Genomic DNA, 22,006 nt, shown 5'->3' on the forward strand with positions numbered 1-22,006 from the left:
GCAGCAATACACAAAAAGTCCTTTATTGTATTTTTTTGTCTTTTCACTTTTTTAATGATGGCAATTGATCACCTCTTTTTGTACAACAAAAGAACAGCTTTAAATAATTGAAAACCCAAAAAAATGCAAACATATCAAATAAAGTCAAAACCAATTCTGAATTCCGTTGTTTTTGCCTTTTTGTTTCATGCCTCCTCCCGTCGTCTGTTCTCAGTTTGGTTTGAACTCGTTAATCTTGGCACAAAGGTGTGTCAGTCCAGTCCAACGCAGCGTTCTGGGTTTCAGTTCAGCTGTTTCTGTCTGGATGGAGGTCGGCTCCTGGTACACGGGGTCTTGATTCTGGTCCGGTTCGGTTCGGTTCGGTTGGGGGTCAGATGCGGGTGAGTTGGTGCCAGAGGCTGGACGGCAGGATGCTCTCCACCTTCTCCATGATGAAGTTCAGAGGAGCGAACAGCGTGCTGAGGAACTGAAAGGAGACGGAGAATTAGAAAACACGACACTTTGATGTGTTCCTTCAGGTTACGGCTCACATCAGCAGGACGACTGACAGCTGAGCAGCTTCCTGTCCCGCAGGTTACCAAACACAGTTCATGACTTTTATATAAAAAAATACAAAAGCATCATTTCCTTCATCAGAATGACTCTTGAACTTTCAATGTTTTAGCTGATTTCAACATCCCTCAACATTAATTGAAATAGGTAGATATTAACTAATCAAGTAATTCATTTACAAAAAGTACAAAAATGGCCAAAACAGGTTCCCAGAGCCCAAACTGATGTCTTTAAGTTGCTAATTTTGTCTGAACAACTGTCCAAAATCAAAATTATAAAACATTTATAATGAAATAAAACAGAAAAGCAGAAACTGTAAGAATTTATTCTTGACTTCCTAACTCATCTTTCGACTGTAACACATCGTCCTCGTTTGTCTTAACAGCAGAAAAAAAAGACTCAACAGAAAAGACGACAGATGAAGATCATGTAATAGGGTTGAAAACTCTGGAAAAAGTTACTAACTGGACTCGTAGTTGAGATGACTATGAAACCATTTCTAAATCTCAGGAATTGACTTTAATGCTTCGCTTTTAAACGGACACAAACACTTTAGCTGCTACTGAGTCTGCTCGTCAATACGTCCATCTCCATGACAACTGAACAAACTCCCTACGCTAACCAAGACCCTGTGATACACCAGAAAAAGCTCATAAGTGGACCTTGAGTTAGTGAACAGTGAACCATAACTCGTTGATTAATTGACTAATTGTTTTATGTTGTAATTATTAATTAGTAATTTTTGAATTATTTGAAAAACAAAATGGTTTTATTGCCCTTTCTGTCCTCCGACATCAACATCTACACCTGAAATTCAAAAAGGTAATATCTTTAAAAAATAAAAAAGTCAATGTTGGCACTTAAAAATGTATTTTTAACTCCCAAAAAAGATTTGTGACCAAACATTTTTCCAGACAATGGAGCATAACTTTGCGCCTGCAGCCTCGACTCAGAGGACAGTACAGCAGACTGGTCCTCAGACTGGTGTTTTGGCAACAACCAGTGGAGAGGCTGAGGGGTGATAGGGGCTCCACCAGAGCCATGTCAGGTCATGGAGGTTCCCACTTTGTCAGATGGCAGATAAAAGCCATCACAGGTTTGTTAAAGAGAGAGAGAGGAGTCTCTTTTTAAAACACTATCTGTGTCGCCCGTCCTCTACCTGCATGATCCGCCTGCTAGTCGGGAGTTTGAGCGCTGACGTCTGCCTCGCACATCGCATCACACATCTCTGCTCCGGCTTCAAAGAGGACTTCAAAGTAAAAGGTGTGTGTTCTGTGTGTTTGAACTGTGTGGGCGGCAGCGAGCGATCGTCCCAAAAAAACAAAGTGTGATCCCCGCAGCAGCCAATGAGAGATCACGAGACAATACACTTAGCAATAACTCAGCTAAGTCAGAGCCAATTTAAACATACGGTGATTGATGTATTGTGCTGTTAGTCGAGGTAATCAGTGACATGTTGTCTTTTCATGAACAGACACTGGTTGGGATGTGTTTACACGTCAGTGAAAACCTCACCAGCAGTACAGATATGCTCAGTCAGGCTCTGCCCATCAGCAGCAGACACATCCTGAACCACTAAATGTCCACTTAAAGTCAGATAAAAGTTCATTAATTGATTAGTTGATTGACTGAAAATTAATAAGCAACTATTTTGATAATCAAATAATTGTTTTAATCATTTGTTAAGCAAAAACACTAGAAGTTTTCTGGTGGCAGCTTCCTGAATGTGACAGTTTGAAGCTTTTCTGTGTCATAAAACATGATAGTAAACTGAATATCTTCAGATTTGGACCATTGATCAGATAAAAACAAGACATTTCACAACATCACCATGAGCGCTAAGACATTATAACGGGTATTTTTACTTATTTTCTGACATTTTCTGGATTAATCAAGAAAATAATTATCAGATTAAGTGATAATGAAAATAAACGTTAGTTGCAGCCCAAGCTGAGACATCGAGATGTTGACAGGGATCAATGAATCAGATTAAATCTATTGACTGATATCAGGAAATGAATCTATGTGTAATAAATCTATGTAATGTCCCCAAAAGTGATCTAAGTAAATGTGTGTGTGTGTGTGTGTGTGTGGTCCAGGTATTCCTCACGTTGTGGGGACTCACCTCCCTTATGGGGACAAAAAGCGAGTCCCCTTAACGTAAATCATTAATTTTGGGGTGAAGACTTGGATTAAAGTTAGTTTAGAGTTATGTTAAGGTTAGGGTAGGTCTCCAAGAAATGAATGTAAGTCAATGTAATGTCCTCTGAAGTCATGGAAATGCGACTGTGTGTGTGTGTGTGTGTGTGTGTGTTCTCAGCAGGTAGATGGTATCTGCTGATAGTGTCACATCAGGCAGGAGAGATGAGCTCACCCACATTCCAGGGGAGCAGCACAGCGCTGCGGGGCCGCAGGGTGCAGGGAGGGGCAGGGAGGGGGGGGGGGGAGGCAGCGCCCTCCGCTGGCTGCTATGAATATAGGAGGAGGAGGGGCTGACAGCTGGTGGGGATGTGGTGGCTCATCTCTGCGTTTAGTACCGAGAATGCGAGACGATATTTAACATCTGCAGGTTCTTTTGGAATTCCTCGACTTTAAAGGGAAACTCCACCGATTACACACATCAAAGTCTGTTTCCAGGTGTTGGGGAGTAACTACTGCATGTGTGGAAAAAAGGAGTTTAAAGCCTTTTGTGGTTCCAGAGGGAGCTGCGTAAAATCTGATAAACTGTGATGTCACTAGAGTCAGTGTCAGTTGGGAATGAAGACTAAAAGTTTGACAATGAAAAAGATCCGGGGTGTGGATGTGCTTTAAGCTAGCATCTCCAGGCTACATTACCTGCTACTAGCATAACAAACCCAAATCTCTGACCAAACTGTCAACAGTTGAGTTGCACTGTGGGTAATGTAGGCCCTTGGGAGTACTCTTTTGATAAATCTCTTTTGCAAGGTTGCAAGTATTTAATAAAACACGTCTATTTACTTCACAACAGCACAGTTATCACCTGCTGCGAAACACGTGTTCACATTGTGGTGCAGCACGACGTGCACCAGGCAAAACTGTCTAAATGACTTTCAAATATACACCATGAGTGGCTGCAGGAGCCGACCAGCTCACCAACCTCAATCATAAGTAGAGCTGGAATGATTAACTGATTAGCTGATCGACAGAAAATTACCCGTCAGCTTTTTTGATTATCAATTTGAGTCATTTTTTAAGAAAAACTTTCCAAATTCTCCGATTCCAGCTTCTTAAATATGAATATTTTCTGGTTTCTTTAGTCTTGTATGATAGTAAACTACCATTATTGGACATTTTATAGACCAAACTAATCGTTTCATCAACAAAAATAATCGGCAGATTAATTGATGATGAAGATAATCATTGCTTGCAGTCCTGCACTTGTCTGGTGGCTGATTTAGTTGATGCTCTTAAAGCCAGTGCATCAAATTAAACAAATTACCTTCATGGTTGTCAAATATTAAACACGACCAGTAGTCCAAGAATGGACAAGGATTATTTTTTAAAAGTAGAAGTGAAATCATCCAATGAGAAACAAGATTAAAAGTCCAGCTAGTGACCCCTAGAGGCTGTAACGTCTCTATATGTTCCACAATATAAAAACATTTATTATACTGAATATAATGATTTTTGCATTCCTGGAGCCCTGACAGATGTGGGGTTGAAGATATATAGATTATCTCAGCTAGACGAAAGGTCATGGGGTCATTAAAATCAAATCAGTTTATTATCTTGGAGAAAATTTCACAGCAGTCTGTCTGTCAGGTTATGATGGGAACGGCACAAGCAGAGAGGTCAAAGGGTCATTGGATACATTATTCTATCCAGCAGATTTTATGGAAATCAAGCTATTAACTTGCAGGATTCCTTGTCATTTACCAAAGTGTGGCTTAATGGGAAAGTTTCATGTTAGAGAAAAGGTCGGAGGGGTCGCCGAAACTCAATCAGAGTTATTATCTGAGGACCAGAAACATCCACAGCAAACTTAGACAGTAGTCATGAAATCCTGCAGCAAATATGAGAGATATGAACTTGTATCTTCGTCTGTAACTTTCCAAACAAGGGAAACAAGTTATGGTGTTTGCGGTTGTGTGTGTGTGTGTGTGTGTGTGTGTGTATGTGTGTGTGTGTGTGTGTGTGTACTCACAGCTTTAGCAAACACTCCCATGAGTTCGGGGAACTGGTGTGTGAGCAGAGCCAGCATAGCGGTGAAGGAGCAGAGACCGGCTGTGAAGAGGATGAAGAAGGGCAGCTCCTTCTTCGGGTAGACTGACACCTCGTGAAACACTGCTTCCACGTGGGACACGGACACACACACACACACACACACACACACGCACACACACAGAGCACAAAGTTAGTTTTGAGTATTTTTTTTACACACACACATCTCAAAGTGTCCACTACTGGTTGCAGGTCAGTTAGTTTTATAACCATTTATTTGATAAAAACATTCTCGCAGTTTACTGTCCAGAAATTTAAATGTTTTTTTTAGATTGTACCTGCAATCACAGTAAATTAAATATTTCACAGAATGTTTTTTTTTTTTAACACTTAATTATTAATTTTTCCCCAATTCAATAAAATAAAACAGCATGAACAACAACAACAACAACAGATAAAAACTGAAAAATAAATGCAATACAACTTGACAACTGCATACTCCTCATGATGCAGGTGATATGAAGTCAATTTGAATATTTTAATATATAATATTTCTATCACAGATACATAAGCATGGGAGTGTATTGCAAAAACTCAAGGATCAATGCAAAGATCAGTATAACTAGAGTATCTCTACGACAGGATCCATCAGCAAAAAATAAAACAACAGAACAATACAGGAAACATGAATGTTTCTCTTAATAAAAATAAAAGTCAGGATTTCAACTCATATATGACACTAGCAATCAAGATGTTAGATTATCAACATAATCAATGACGGGAAGATTCTACAATGAAGCAAAACTATAGCATTTAACTGAGTAATGCAATGTTCTGTTAAAGGTTCACCAAATATGGACGTATATGGATCTGGATCTATTGTTTTGTTAGAGATATATGTGAAGGCTTCAGATATTAAGGTCCAGCAAAAAAAAATTTTTTAGCAAACTGAAAAAAGAATAAACTACCTAAACCTCTGACAGACATCTGGCACCTTCATGACTCCCAAACGCCAGACAGAGACGTATGTTTTTATTAACCAGCCGAACAAAAATCATCTTTATTTTTTAAAGAGTTAAAGATAGTAATTACAGACTAAATTTGAGCCTAAATGTAGTAACATAATAAACTCCACGTGGCTCAGCTAATAGCTGCTGTGTTAAAGGGAAGATTTTGAAGGCAGCAGTGTGTCTTTATGTCAACAGCAGACTGACGTACAGACATGTCTGATCAGGTTACTGCTAACATACAGCTCTATAAAGTCTGAACTGAAGGATCTCACATACATCAAACATGTGACACACATCGCTCCTGTTAGAGGAAAAACACTGCTGCTGCATCGGTTTTTAATACTTAAATCTACAAATTTACATGAATGTGTCTGAGGTTGTTTTAATAAGTTAAAAACCATTTTTTTAATGTTTACATCCACCCAGCTGCTCAAGCATGTATACATCCACAGACACACACTTCTCTGTGCATATTCAAACATGCTCACACTCACACACACACAGACACACACACACACAGAGCAAAGTGCGTTGCTGCCGGTGGCTGGAGGCCAACTTAATCAACTGAAGGTTTGTGTGTGTGAGGACAGACGAGCTGCTGAGCAGACAGCACGACGACACACACTCTTCGCTTACTCGAACTCACGAGAACCAGCGCTCCCTTCAGGAATTTGTCTCATCATCACAAATTATTAATGACAAATTCAACCGCTCGATCTTTTGTGCCAGACTTAAAAAATCAGCATAATTATTCTAAATGAAAAGTCTTAGAGAGACGGGAGCTAAAACGATCTGTTTCACAGAGAGGATGAACTCAGGGTCAGTATAAGATAAATAAGGAGGTTTTTTTTAACTGTGAATGATTCAAAGATATTCCAGTAGAGCTCCAGAATAAAAATATAGACCCTGAAATGTGCACAATACATCCCCTTTAAGACTAAAATCCAAACTGTATATTTGCTGCTGTGAAACAGAAAATAAAACAGATTTTAACAGTGTATACATTGGGGTGTATATATATATATATTAGTGTGTGTGTGTGTGTGTCAGGGCGTCTCTTACTGGGTAGCAGCTCTCTGTCTGCTGTCTCTGTGCAGATGGGGTAGGGATAGAACAGGTGACCCTTCTCCAGAGGATATGGGATCATTCTGAACGCTACAAAAACACACACAGAGAGAGAAGTGGTTTAAACAAAGACAGCTGATGACTCCTTTAAAATTGATTTGGAATGGCCGATGTGTGTGTGTGTGTGTGTGTGTGTGTGTGTGTGTGTGTGTGTGTACTCACTTCCTTCCCAGGTGCAGTGTAGCAGGTTGAGCGCCCCCTCCACCCTTTTCCAGTGCTGCAGGTGGAAGAAGGCGTAGGCGATGGCCTCGCTGTCGCCTCGCTTCAGGATGTGTTCTGGAGGAAGAATCAGACTCTTCATCTCCAGCAGATACTGAGGAGGAGACGAGAAGGAAGAGAGACAGTCAGACAATCACAGAAAAAGGAAAAGAGGACTGGATATAGAAACAGCTTTTAGTGATGGTAGTCCGTCTGAATTTAGAACAAATGGTCAATAAAACACAGCTTAGTAATGAAAAGAAAGCACACACGACCACAAGCTGCTTCACAGCAACAGTCTGAAACATTTTCTGATTAGACTTGAGCTCATAATCTGTACAATTACTGCACCAACCTCATCTGAATTCTGTTTCACTTCCCTCACAATTGGATTTAGTTTGTTACACTTCATCAGGATTTTTTTATTACTGTGAAATGTCAGTCTGATATTAAATAGCTGCAAACAGTAAGCGACTTTTTTTCTCTTTTCTATCTTACAGAAAAAAAATTATAGCTACTCTTTTGTATTCAGCATATAAAAAGGTTTTAGAGTTCAAAAGAGAAACAAAATGCATCAGAGAAGTGATCATTTTATCAAAGGCAAATGTCACAAATGCAACTCCATATCGATGTTTATTTTACTTTTATTCTGTAAAGAGAAGAAACTGGTCCAAAAACACAAACAGGAAACTCGCAGTCAATCAAAGTTTCATATAAATAGTCACTTTACTCACACAGATGATCATATATTCAGTTGCTCTGCTATGTTTTTCAATGATCAGCTGCATTTTACGGCTCACTATGAGCTGACATGTATCTGAGCTGTGTTAAGTTGCTGCTGATGCAAACTGAAAATTCCAGGTCACTGTTACTTCACAATAAAATCTTTCCACCAGTGAACCAAAAGGAGACTTTTAATTAAATTAGGGCTGGGTGATATATCAAATTAATTCAATTAATTTGAATTTTTGTGTTTTGCAAAATGTGCAAAATGTCTAAATTGTGAAGATGAAGTCATTGCAACATGCACAAAAAGTTTACTTTTAGTTAAAAAGTAACAGAGATGACAGCTGCTACATCGGCCGTTTTTAGTCCAGTAAACAGTTACACTACATGTTCACCTGCTGCAGTTTACAGGTCTGTCATGACTCCAGGTGGTGAGCTTTCTCTGGTTATCTTGCAATGAATTTAACGGAGGGACGGACTGAGAATGACTCTGCACACTGATCTGTGCTGTAGGTTTGTGTTAGTTGACGAGGTCTCATCTCTGGTTACTTTATTCAGTCTGTCGCTAACGCTAGTTAGCAGACAGCTAGCTGTCTAAAAACATATGATTGTTTCAAGTCTGCATTTTGCAGGCAAACAGCAACTGATAAAAATTGTGAATTAAGATTTTATTTTTTGGTTATATCTCGCAGCCCTAATTGAATTTATAGGAAGTGTTAAGTGTTTATCACAGAGTTGGTGATGCTTAGTGAGCAGTGCTATTCTTCAATAAAAACAGGTTGATAGAGAAAGGTATTTGGAGCTATTCATTTGAAGGATCACTTCAAATGAAAAACACTGCAGAGAATAATAGTGAAAGCAGAAACAGCCACAGTGAGACGTTAGATGAAGAGCTGCAGACAAACAGACTCTTACTGCGCTTTCAGCAAACGATAACAGTCATCAAGGTAAACAACTTATTTGACCTCGCCTTGCTGCGCTGTACGCTGCGCCAGCACAGCTTTAGTTCAAGCGTATCCTCATCATCACAATCAAAAGACAGACTTATACTGCGACCATGTGATCAGCAGTGTGATTTCACAGCAGGTGTGTGTGTGTGTGTTTGCAGTGTCGGTCTAAGTCTCACTTTGGGGACGTGAGGGTTGAACTCCACCGCTCTGTGGATGGCTTCTACTGCATTCATCTCTGCTGTGCTCAGCCCTCGCCTGGACGCTGCCTCTGGAGAGAACCTGCACACGCACACACACACACACACACACACACACACACCCACGCTAGTCAGTAATCTCACATCACCAGGTGATCAAAGTGATTTTAAAAATGACTCATTGAAATCCAAACTGCTCACTTATCACTATCCAGCTGCTCTACATAAGAACATCAAATAAATCCCTTACACGCAACAGAGTGTCGGTTTCTCAAGAATAAGATGAAACGTGTGTTTTGATTACAGTTGGATTATTATACATGTGAGAACCAGAGCAGGAAAACGCACCAGTAAATCACCAGTCGCTGCTTTTTATAAATGTTTTAACCCTTAATTACTGTTCAGGTCAAATTTGTCAGCAATAAAAACACCTTAAACATCGTTCATTTAGCCTGAAATTGTATAATTTTTCCTAAAGTGACCCAGAATATACAAAATTTTGGAGCAGCTTGACACATTTTTGAAAATAGAAAGTGTTTCAGGTTAAATTTGACCCGTATTTATTCAAAAATAATTCAAAAATGTTGTTGCTGTTCTTCACATTCAATAAAATGAAGTGAAATCATCATAGCTGTTATCCTGTTTTATGTCACATAGAACCAATATATGACATGATTGTGAATGTTTTTTTCTCCATAAACAAATTACTAATCAGCAGTTTATTAATGACTGATGAGGTACTGAATGAATAAAAAAGATATTTGAAATTTGGCATAAAGATACTGTGAATGGTCAGAACATGAACTGTAAATGAACATAAAAAGAACATACAGATAAAGTGATAAACAGATCCTCAGCGTGTGCATCTATTTACGTGTATAAACAAGCAACAGTGTTTTCTATGATTTTATCTGTGTAGCAGCAGCAGCAGCGTGATTGTATTATTTATTTTACTGTCATAAATAAGTCTACAAGATAGACACACTCACTTCTCACAATAACACTGATCAACCCTCCAGGCAGCCCTGTTCTAAAGAGCAAAATTACTGTTAACACACTGTTACTACATCATCGCTCAGCCCTGTTCTCTCATTCATGCAGATCGGGTCCCCGGGCTATTTTCAGCTCTATTTTAGAATCTTAAATAGCAGCAGAGGTACAGTATGTCAAGCCCTTGTTTGAGCATTGTAGCCGATGGAAAGCGATACTCACTTGTCCGATACCGCCCTGGCTTTGAGCAAGGCTGCTGTGTAGCATATTGTTGCAGATTTGGGTAAGCTAATATCTGTGGAGGAGACACAAAGCAGACATGAGGAGAGGGGTGTTTAAGAAAACCTAGTTTGGAATTACAGTCACAGGTGATAGTTAAAGAGGGGAGGGCTGCACTCGAGAAGGCTGCAGCCGCCCAGAAGGTGTTTGTGAATGAAGATAATGAGTTTGGGGTTTCATAGCTACGGGGTGTCAGCTTGATTGTTACTGGCTCTTATTTTTCTAAAAAAGGTTGAGTCTGATCTGCTTTATTTCAACGATTTAACTTGTAAAGATAACACCAACACGGAGCATTAACAGATAAATCTAGACTTTACCAAAGTGGAAACATCTGTTGTGTAAAATGCATCTGTTTAGGTCAAGGTTGTTTGTAGCTACTTACATACTGTATATTAGGGATGTGCAGAGGGCCCAGTATTTGTATTTGTATCTGTATTTGTTGAGGCAGCAAAATTATTTGTATTTGTATTGGAATAAAAGTGGAGAGAGGCTTAAAACTCCTGTTTTTGTTTTTATTACGCTTTTAATTTTAGGAAATAAAAAGTGTCAGTAACTCCAGGAGTGATGTCCAAATTAGGAAATGTGCGTCATGTAGCGGGTGGATGTGACTCCCCTCGTTGAGACCTGCTGATAGACGGAGCAGAGGAGCAGAGGAGCAAAGGAGGGAGACTGAGATGAGAGATGTAACCGACCTGCGCACCGAAAACAAATAATTTTTAAAATATTTGTATGAAACAAATATTTGTAAGAAACCCACTATTTGTGCTTTGCTGAATAATGTACATGTATTCGGGCACACCCCTACTGCATAGACACACTATCATCAGAACTACATCCTGTGTGTTAGTGCAGAGCTTCTCAAAGTAACTCCTGGACATTTCAGGTCATTTTATATCAATGTGATCTGTATTGCTATTAAAATGATTTTAATAACATTTTAAAAACAACTTCTGCTATGGATATAGGTCTGTATTATTAATTTCTCAATTAAAAAACAAAAATAAAGTTTCTCACTACACTAAGACTATTTAAGAACCTAAACTGAGTTTCTGATTTAGGACATTCATACTTGCATTGTTAAATCACTAAAAGCCTCTTTTACTGCATTGTAGTGTTGTTTTTTTTAATACCTCTCATTTATGTGGCTTTGTAGTGTTTTTTATTATATAATTTTTTATGATATAATTTCTATGATATACCTTTTATGATGGAATTTTTAATGATGTTTTATTTTTTATCACTTTTTAATTGTTTTTTTTTTTTTTAATTTATATTGTTCTACGATGCATCTTTCTGCTCCTTCTATACACAGCACTTTATAAAGCCTCTATGCCATATCTAATAGGCACATTTTCGGATGAACCCCTTAGTTGCACCTTTCTAGTTAATGGACCAAATATGGTGTCACCCATGTCCTTTCTTGGACACTCCCCTTGCCTCTTGGACAACAATTGGCCTGAAACCACATAACCATATATCCAAGCCATCCTTGTAGATGTCCCATTGGCTGATATGTGTCTATTTGTATATGATTGGTTGTCTTTTATGTTTTTTTTACCTTTTTTCATACCCAACTTACTTTATTTAAATGGTGTTTGTAATGTGTTTTATGATGACCCTGATGAAGGCCACAAGCCGAAACGTGTCGGTCAACTAATAAAGTTGTTCCTCATACTACAAGTGTTGCGGGAGTTCTCATCTTTCTACACTTCACAATATAAAGCATTTACAATAATAATAACTTAATGTGTATAACAACTTTCATACAAGAAATGCAGCTCAAAGTGCTTTTACAACAAAAGGTAAAGTTCTCTGTTTGTGGTCATATATCAATGACTTTGATGCTGTTGAACTGTATTGGATTATACTGATAGGTGTTTGTAATATTTTATCCATCCGATTTGTATGAATTAGGGTAGACAAAATATTAGAAACACCTCTCACAATACAATACAGCTCAACAGAACCACAAAATGACTATAAAATAAATCAACACCTCTCTAAAACAGATTAAGTTAAAACTGAACATTACAGATTTATTGCAGAGTTGTTGTATTATACTGTAGTTGAACCTATTAAAGATGCAAGTGAGTGTGAATAAAAGCGTTATAAACTCTGAGAGTGCGTCTCTCACCGTCGTACTTGGCCAGAACGGCCTGGACGTCGGCGTAGTTCTGGAGCTCTAGCAGTGACTCCAGCAGGTTCTCGTGGATGTTGAACATACTGAGGAGAGGGAACTCCTTCATTAACTGGAAAACACACAACTGTTGTTACATGTAATACCGGACAGGGGGCGACACATGCACAGTCAGCACACAGAGCTTTGGGTCATCACTATGCACTTATATTGACAAGTGTAAACCTTGTGATCTGAATGAATGTCGGGAAGAGTGTTAAAATCAAGTCTTTCATGTGTCTCTCTGTGATTTTCTCACTCCGGTAACCAAACTTGAAGCCTTTTGATGTTGTTAGAAATCAAAGAGCAACTTCCTGTCAATCCTCTGAGTGTGTGTATGTGTGTGTGTGTGTGTGTGTGTGTGTGTGTGTGTGTGTGTCTTCTACTAGCGGGCTGCGTACTTACATCTCTCATCATTTTAACTGCTTCTCTTGTTCGGCCAAGCTTTCTGGAGCACATGGCCAGTCTCCTCTTTATGTACACCAACACATTGGTGTCCCTTCCTAATGGAGATACATAAAAACGTAATTTAAACACATACAAATCACCGTTAGCTCGGTTGTTTTCCTTATAATAAAACTGGGAGTATGTTGAACCAGTCACAAGTCACATTTAAAATGATCCTTATTGGCTTGGGAGGTGAGCTAAAGCCACCAGGAAACAAGTATATTATTATTATTATGATGTGATTATTAGCTAGTGAGTGGATTATACTCACTGTGCTGGGCTTCATATTGTGTACCGTGGTGTTGGAGCTGCTGGCTTCGGCGGTAGCAGCCCTCTCCAGCTTTTAGAGCCTGTTTAAACAAACGCTCGGCCTCCATGATGGTGGTGGCCTCCTCCTCTGCCAGCAGGATGTATGCTGTTGCACAACTACAGGAGGAGAAATAAAGGGAAAGAAGATGAAGAAAAGAATGGTATAAAAAAAGACAGGAAGGATGACAATGAAAGAGACAAAAGAGGGGAGAGAAATACAACACTGTATTTATAATTTGCCACTTTATCTTTGAACGTGCGTCTATTTATTTCCTTTTTTTTGTAACCAGTGAATTACAAACTCACTCATCCTTATGGATGAATTCATTAATTTACCGGCTCAAAGTACAGGGAGCCTTGTTTGTCTACACAGCATGGCATCTGTGCACTATCAAACTGCTTTTACGCCTCATGTATTCGTAAGCAGCATCTGACACATCAATGAAGAAGAAATTTTCCTCTGAGTCAAGCTGCTGTCACGGCCTTGATGTGAGCTGAGAGCAACATACAAAACTGCCACAATACCTCTGCTCTGCCTTTCTAGTTGCAGACGTGTCTAAAAATAAATTCACGCTGCCTTGAAAACAAGTAAAGTTGTCTCCCCCCCCCCCATGAATGATGCAGGTACCCAGAGGGCCACTTAGTCCCATCATCCCTCCCACCTCCTCCCATCCTCATCAAAGTCAGACCAGAGGTGTAGCAGGTACAAGTTTGCAGTAGTGACCTCTGGGATAGAAGTTTGGGAATAAACATGCTGCCAAAACCCTTCTGTTCATCCTAAAATAAAGTGTTTGATTGAAAAAGAAACTGCAAAGATAAACCAAACAAATGTGATGACTATAATTTCAGACTTGAATCTGGACACCAGCAGTAAACGTGTTTGGTGATAAGGAGGCATTAGCATTTAATTATAGCCGCTCCACCAGTAAGTGATGTACCATGCCTCCAAGTTTTGTCAGAATTGCACCAGATGTCTACCAATAGGACATTAATTTGGTGGCAGTAGCCTCACAGTCAGACCTTGTGACCTCCAGACGACCTGAATCCCAAATCAGCAGAGAAAATCTGGCTGGTTAAAATAAAAGTTCCCCTCCAGACATGTTTTAAGACATTTAAAACTCCTCTGCTTGGAATAATAAATTGTGATATGTCAAAAAAAAAAGTTCAATTATCTCATTAAAAATGCTTAAAATGACATCTCCTCCTTCTCTCTTCATTGAAAAATACAGAATCTATAATTATGCAAATATTGTTGAATCAAAAATTTATCTGGATACAAAGTGTTTCTGGTCCTCGGGTTCAACAGGCCCACCATGTTTCTACAGTAGCCCTGAACGGACAAACCAAACACTGGCTCTAGAGAGGACCTTTCGTATTTTTTGCGAGTTTCACAGCCACCGCAAGTTCTCCTACATGCTTGGAAGGGGAGGAGAGTATTCAGTTGGTTGCAATCTGCAGCCTCACTGCTAGATGCCACTAAATCCTACATACTGGTCCTTTAAGGCAGATTAAAAAGATCCCCTTAAAAACGTCTATTGTTGCACCCTTGAGCGCGGTGTATGAGCCCCGTTTTTCCCAGTTAAAACATACATGAGCAAACTGAACTTCATGCGTGTAAAGCAGTTCATAACTGGAAAATGAACCTAAAAATCAATCTGTGTTTTCTGGATGAATAAAAGCTTTAAAAGGAAAAATAAATATTTGATGGGCGTTTTCAATACCTTGAACGGATTCATATTTTATTAATTCATTTCCTGCTCAGCTTGGTTTTCCGAATTTAACACGTCATCTGCTCCAGGGCTGCCCGACCGGTCTATTAGATATCATCGTAATGTTTCATTAACACTGCCGTTAGCCCGGATGATTTAACAGACACATTTATTTTAAATTGTACTTTGGTTTTCTTATATTATCACCTTCACTGTTTTAAAAGACCACTAACACTTCTAGCTGTTTTTCTCAAAGGACACAGTTGTAAATAGACTGTTACATTAGAGAAATGGGGACAAAGGACAGATGAACGTACTCTTCGAGCTCCAGAGCTTCATGTGCAGCAGAGATGCGAGCCTGTGGGTTCCTCTCTCTCCACGCCTTCTGCATAACTGCCGCCACACAAACACACACAGAGAGATAAAGTTAAGGATCAACATGCATGTGTTGTATATTCTTTACATACTGGGTGCTAAATAATAATTACTTGATCTTAACACAAACAACAAATTTTCAGGCAATAATCTGTTTTTGGAGTTTTTAATTCGACTAGATTGTTCAGTTTTATTTCCTTTGACTTGATAAACAGTCTGTTGTCTTTTTGCCTGGATGTGTGTTTACTTACTAGCATCAGCAGGCCGGAGGTGGTCTGAGTCGCAGGTAAAGAAGGTCTGGTGGTCTTGTGCTGACAGATTCATGTCGTAGTACGTTAGCGGTTCTCGACCCGTTACCCACGTATACCTGAACACCGGAACAGAGACATTTTTATAATAAGTTACTGACTAAGTGTTCAAATACACCTTATAACAGGAAATATTACATCGCCAACGAAAGAAACAGCAGGAGGGAGAAAAACCTGAGAATCTTTACTTGCTCAGATGTTCGTAAGATGTTAGATGGTCATTTAATAGTAAGAGTGCTGACTTAATTGTACTTGATTCTACTTGTCTGAAGGTTAGAGCTGATAGGACAATTACAACACAAGAGACATGACAAAAGTGGAGGATGACTCATTAGGAGGAACAAGAGGCAGACACATCAAAGAGAGAATAAAAGAAGATTGACAGAGAGAATACAGACTGGTGGGAACAAATCATACGGGACAAAAGAAAGAAAAAAAGATATCAGAGAAAGGGCAAAATAGACAAAAAACAGGGAGACAAAGGAGGAAGCTGATCAGAAAAGACATGACCAGAGGCGAAAAAAATGAATGAAACGAGAGGAAGGAGAGGAAGAAATGCCAAAAGAGATGACAGAAAGAGCTGGAGCTGAAGGAAAATAAATAATATTTCAAACAGAGGCAGAAGAAGACAGAAGAGAGAACATGAGGATGACTTATTAGAAAAACAAACAAGAGAGAGAAGACACAGAGATCAGAGAGAGGAAAGAAAAAAAGGAAAGACAGCGAAGGCGAGAAGCTCCAGTATTCCTGGAGGCAAACCGAAGCTCCGAACCGACTGCAGGTAGCTCCGCTGCCGTCACTCACCGATTATATTCAGCTCCTCGAAATAAATTCAGCGGATTTCTCCAGACTTTACATTCTGCAGAAGGGGAGACACACAGAGAGAGAGAGAGAGAACAATACAGATGATGAGTGTCAAGGGTAACGTCGACGCTGAGCTTCCTCGGAGCACTTCAAAAGGACTCGAGCGAGCGTTCTGCCATCCGCCCCGCAGCTCCCTGACTGGCACATCGACCTCTCTGAGATCCCGGCTGACAGGACAAAAAAGGCCTTAAAACTCTTCAATGACCAAACATGCTTCTACAGAAACTCTCACTGCTGTCAGGAAAACAGTCAGGAGCCCGTGTATCAGCACAGAAGAGATTAATGTAGGGACGCGGGATTTAACGATATATGAGGGTTTTGAAATGTCTCAAGAATATTTTGGACTTAAGTCACCTATAGAAGAGCTCGGATTTTATAATTTAAGATCAGTTTACTCATAATTAATATGCGTCAGCCTATGAAAACAGTTATGTATGTATGTATAAATAATAGGGATGTGCAGAGATCCCAGTATTTGTATTTGTATCTGTATTTGTTGAGGCAGCAAAATTATTTGTATCTGTATTTGTATTCGAATAAAAGTGGAAATAGGCTTAAAAATCCTGTTTTTGTTTCTCTGACACTTTACAGTAAGTGTTTCTTTTTTCAATCCATCTCCTGCAAACTTTACTGAAGTGCTATAATAAAATTGCTGAAGTATCCCTTTAAAATAGTGACTAATAGGGATGCAACTACTTAATCCATCAGTTTGTTTTTTGTTTTGTCTTAAACACATAATCAGACACATAAACAAGTGAAATATCTAGTTTTACAACCCGACTTTAAACCACGGTAACCGATTTGCATTCTGCTATTATTATTCTTCTTATTATGACTACGACTATATCTTAATCCTTGCTCGGTTTGTCTTGTTTTATTTATGTATTATGTTAATTTTCCTCCGTCTGTCCTCGTGTGTTTTATCTGTTCCCATCATCGTTGTATCTGTAAAAATCACTATTTTGTGTTTTGTTTTCTTACCAATAAAACAAAAAATTATATCTAAAATTTATTATGTATCCATTATTTTATATTTTCATTGTTTCACCCATAAACTGTAAAATAAATAACGAAAAACGGCCGAAGATGATGTTTTCAAAGTGCTTGTTTTGTTCATCCTACAAACCTCAGTTCCTGTTTTTATTAAGTCTTTTATTTATAAAAGTCATTTATTGTTTTATATGTAGACGAGGGTGAAGATTGAGGTGGTGGTGGTGGTTTTGGGGGGATATTGTTGTTTTTTTTGCTTTTATTGCATAAAGCACTTTGTATTTGTATTAAAAGTGCTATTTAAATAAAGTCTGATTGTTTCTATTCACAATTAAATAATAATATGAATCAGAAACATTTTAAACATTTTAGAGGCTGGAGCCTTGATATAATGACCAGCTAATAGGTCCAGCACTGGTCACCATCATGGCATCATGGATATGTGCACACCTACTGAATTCACACAGTAGTTCATTCTTTCATTTCGGATGCAAAGCTGTGAATAATCACAATCAGGAGACGTCACCTGAAACGGTCTGTGTTTGACTTCTGCTGTGACAAAGAAAAAAAAAGAAAAACGCTGCATCTCAAGCTTCAATGGAGACATTTACACAGAGAAGATTATTAGCGAGAAAACTGTGTGTTAGCACAGTCAAAATAATTACACTGCATTTCTTCTCTCCATCACTGGCTCGCTGATTTCATACAGAACACATAATCCTTCTTAACTCCGAGTTGTTTGGCTGAAAACAAAAGCGAACTGCGTCACGTCTCCACAGAAAAGTTCAACAATATGATCCTTTGAGAGGTCTTTAATATGTTTCTTTAACATAACAAATGCTGCTGTAAAAAAAAAAAAAAGCTGGCTGATTCATTTAATATATGCCTCATTATGGATGCATATGCAGGATAAATGTTTTTCCTGTATCATCCGCGATGGAACCAAAGGAATTATTCAGCACGGAGACGTCTCCTCTTTTGAAATGAATGAATTTCCATGGGGGAGCAAATACACATTCAACGGATTAACCATGATCAAAGCCTTACTGATGTAGAAGGGAAGCCAAAAAGTCGCTAAGCAGAGCTCACTCCCAGTAACTGTGGAGAATAATGCTGAACAGACTTGAATTTCTTAGATCTTCTTCTATTTTAGATCAACAGGTACAATGTTAGGGGTTGTGGGTTTGATTCCCTGTGTGAATTAAGCTGGTGAAGCTCTTCTTTAAACATACTTCTATGTCCTCATCATGCCTCAATCTATAATGCTGAGTCCATTTCTCCTTTTAAATCTACACTTAAGACCCATCTTTTTAGCCAAGTTTTTCGTTTTTTTGCTTTTTTCTGTATGTAAAGTGTCTTTAGGTTACGCGAAAGGCACTTAAAATCTTATTTATTATTATTATATTTTGGTGAAAGTAGGTCTGCAATCGTAATCAATTAATCTGCTGATTATTTTCTCTGACTAATCAATTGTTTGGTCTGTAAAATGCTTGGATACAGTGAAAAACACGTCACAATTTAAGATCACAAAAAAAACCAGAGAAAAACAGCAAATCACCACAAGTGAGAAGCTTTTAAACATTTTTGTTTAAAAGTAAATAAAACGATTAATCGGTTAACAAAATACTTGCTGGTTATTTTTCTGTCAGTCGATTAATCGTTGCAGCTTTATGTGAAAGAGCTTTTTTAAAAACTTGATTTAACTTGTCTTTTTATTGATCTTACCCTATTTTTTATTCCAAAAAACAGAGAAACCCATATTTACATAGAATACTGCATGTACTGGAATATATATACACTTACAGTACAGCTAAAAAGCTACAAACATTGAAATTGAGTATAAAAAGACAATATGACACCAAATTATAATTCATAAATACAATGTTTGTAAGGTTGTAATAATAAGTTTGTGTAATAAGTTGTCATTTGACCATCAGAGAAAACCTACAGCTGCTCCATAGACGGTAAAATATGAAGCGACTCCTCAATGAAATGTGAAGCACCCACAGTGAATTTACTAAGACGGGAACATTTTTTTCTGATTCACAGCAGGAAGCCGCACATTCAAACAAAACTCATTTGGTAGAAATATCTGAAATAATTGCTCTGCGTGGCCTCAAAGACTCATCAGGTGGCATTCATTCATGTCTGGATGCTTTGTATTGCAGTTTAATGTGTCAGTAGTACCAACATTTTTTGAATAACAACTTTATAAAAACCCCTATGAGTAAAAAAACAACAAATGTAAATGCCTTTTCCAAAACTACACAATAAAATCAGCCCTTTTCAACCTCTTCCAGCAGCTGAAAAATTGCTTTGACATTTTACAACATTTTGGCTTCTCGGCTCTCCTTTTTTTGAAGTTAACACAGCAGAACCGAACTGACGTGCTCTGTAGTACTGAGAGAGTGACCTGCGGAGGGATGAAATCTAGAGTGGAAAAGCTGAAGTGAGCAGGGGAATCCCAGCCAGCCCTGAGAAGCAGTTAAATAAAGAGATGGTGGCGGTGATGGTGATGATGATGACGACCATCACCACACTCATGGTGAGCATAATACTCATTCTTCTGTTTATGTTGTTACGTCGTGTCTGTGTTGTTCTTGCCTTTCGTGTGTTGTGTTGTTGCGAAAAACTGTTTTTGTTCGACTGACGGCATCCAAACATATGTTTATGGGACAAATTTAGTGTTGTTCCAAGCTTACAACATAACAGAAAGTTGTCTATTTCACAACCACGCAATTTCAAATAACCTTGTGCTGCAGATGACCTGCTGGCAAAGTGTAAGACACAATTAAACTGTGTGTACATGAACATATTTTTGATGCTGCAAACAGATGCACATCCCATCAATCAGCTCTTACCAGATACACTCTGTCGATTGGAGTCGGCCTCCCCATTACTGGTGTTTGAGTTGCTGGGGGAGCTGCTGTCCACTCCGCCCAGCAGGGGGCGCAGGTGGCTCACAGACACCTGCTCTATGAAGGACGTCCCATATTTCCTGAAATACCACCATTCAAAGATCTGCAAGAGAGGGGGGGGGGAGAGAGAGAGAGAGTGAGAGAGAGAGAGAGAGAGAGAGAGAGAGAGAGAGACGGAGGGAAACTTTAATTTAACGGTTCATATTACTTTCATTTAGTAAAAAGACACACTTTCAACCAGAGAGGAGGAACTAATCAGTGAAATCTGCTGTTTGGTCGGTCGGTCTGAGAGCCACTCAGGTGGTAGAACGGGTCGTCCATTAGATCCTGAACTACAGACTGCTCCTGACAAGCCGGCAGTCTGTGTGTGTGTGTGTGTGTGTGTGTGTGTGTGTGTGTGTGTGTGTGCATGGGTAAATGAGAGGCACTGTAAAACGCTCTGTTTTGCTCTCAGGCTAAAAGCACTGTAGACTGTAAGTGCAGTCCATTTACCTTTAAGCCTTGCCCCCCTGTGCTGGGATCCAGCAGCACTCTCCTTTAAGCATTCGTCAAACAAATTTGTATAGACTAGTTTCAAACCCATCGTCTTCCCTGTCGCTCCACTGGAAATACGACTATTTCAACAATATGAGAAGGTTTGAATCATCAGACCAGCTGTGGAGTTTCTGTAACACATAAAGAAATAATCTCCACATCCTTAACAACCACCATTAAGTTGCTTCTTTAATAAGGCACAGCCAGCTGCTCAGGTGGAGCTGCTCAGTGGATAAAAGCAGAGGACTGTAAGTATTAATGGAATTAATAAAGCCAGAGTGTTGCTCAAAGTGTCCGGTAAAAAGACAGATCACTGACGAGAGCGCTAAGTGTGCAGGCAGCCACCTGGTAAAGCTATTATACCGTCAGCCTCTGCCTGAGGGAGCGACTGATATTCAACTTTTGATGGACTTAGCTAGAACTCTTCTGCGGAAAAAATACCTAATTGGGACATAAACATCTATTCCAATTACAGAGAAACGACCAGTATCTCTCCAACGAAACCAATTGGCTTCCACATTCCTTAATCATTTCACAGAGCATGTGCAAAGCTTAACACCATTTCTAAGCAGCCTACGCATATTGGCCAATAGCCCGCAGGGAAGAGAGAGAGTGAGTTAATTAAGAGAGGAGCTATTTAAAATACAGACCAACCACTGTGGCACAGTTGGCTGTCTGTGAAGAACTTGAAAGAGAGATAAAATACCTGAATAAATAGGAATAGCCGCTGCTAAGAGTTTCATTACTTTGGTTCCCTGCTCTGATGATTTTGTCACAGTCTTGACGTAAGCAGGGACGACGTTCTTTACAAATCTGTGTATTGAGAGATAGTTGCAACACAACCTCGTCTCAGAAGATATCCAACATTTTCCACAGTTTCAGTCAGAGCGTCAATGGCTTGAACATTATTAGATTACTTTGTCTAGAAAATATTAGTAAATAGTGTCTTGTATTGTCTGACCAACAGTCCAAAACACTAAAATATTCAGTTTACTATCATGTATGACAAAGAAAAGCAAAATATCTCTACATTTAAGAAGCTGAAACCACATTTTTATTTTCTTTTTTGGCATTTTTGCTTAAAAGAGATAAAATACTTGAATCTTATATTTGCACGTCTGTGATCTTTGATCTAATACGGCGCGTTACATTGATGCAACTTGTATA

At 38.9% G+C, this 22,006-nt stretch overlaps 1 protein-coding gene across 6 annotated transcripts in view; it reads right to left on the reverse strand.

Annotated features, from left to right (window-relative positions):
* Positions 1-7: 7 nt before the first annotated feature.
* The window catches only part of LOC121896970 (suppressor of tumorigenicity 7 protein homolog), a 65,002-nt gene continuing 43,003 nt past the window's right edge, over positions 8-22,006 (reverse strand). For 3 of the 6 annotated variants that reach the window (XM_042411118.1, XM_042411123.1, XM_042411122.1), the window contains 13 exons: positions 20,249-20,408; positions 16,338-16,392; positions 15,477-15,592; positions 15,168-15,243; positions 13,104-13,258; positions 12,791-12,888; positions 12,344-12,473; positions 10,153-10,225; positions 8,920-9,022; positions 7,032-7,182; positions 6,807-6,899; positions 4,718-4,860; positions 8-466 (listed from right to left, as the gene is read on the reverse strand). In XM_042411118.1, coding sequence (XP_042267052.1) covers positions 371-466; positions 4,718-4,860; positions 6,807-6,899; positions 7,032-7,182; positions 8,920-9,022; positions 10,153-10,225; positions 12,344-12,473; positions 12,791-12,888; positions 13,104-13,258; positions 15,168-15,243; positions 15,477-15,592; positions 16,338-16,392; positions 20,249-20,408 — 1,449 coding nt within the window. In that variant the 3' untranslated portion in view covers positions 8-370. The remainder of the gene's footprint in view (positions 467-4,717; positions 4,861-6,806; positions 6,900-7,031; positions 7,183-8,919; positions 9,023-10,152; positions 10,226-12,343; positions 12,474-12,790; positions 12,889-13,103; positions 13,259-15,167; positions 15,244-15,476; positions 15,593-16,337; positions 16,393-20,248; positions 20,409-22,006) is intronic. The other 3 variants (XM_042411119.1, XM_042411121.1, XM_042411120.1) reach the window with 3 other exon arrangements.

This window comes from Thunnus maccoyii, chromosome 5 (assembly GCF_910596095.1).
Source record: "Thunnus maccoyii chromosome 5, fThuMac1.1, whole genome shotgun sequence".
In the NCBI taxonomy this organism is placed as follows: Eukaryota; Metazoa; Chordata; class Actinopteri; order Scombriformes; family Scombridae; genus Thunnus; species Thunnus maccoyii.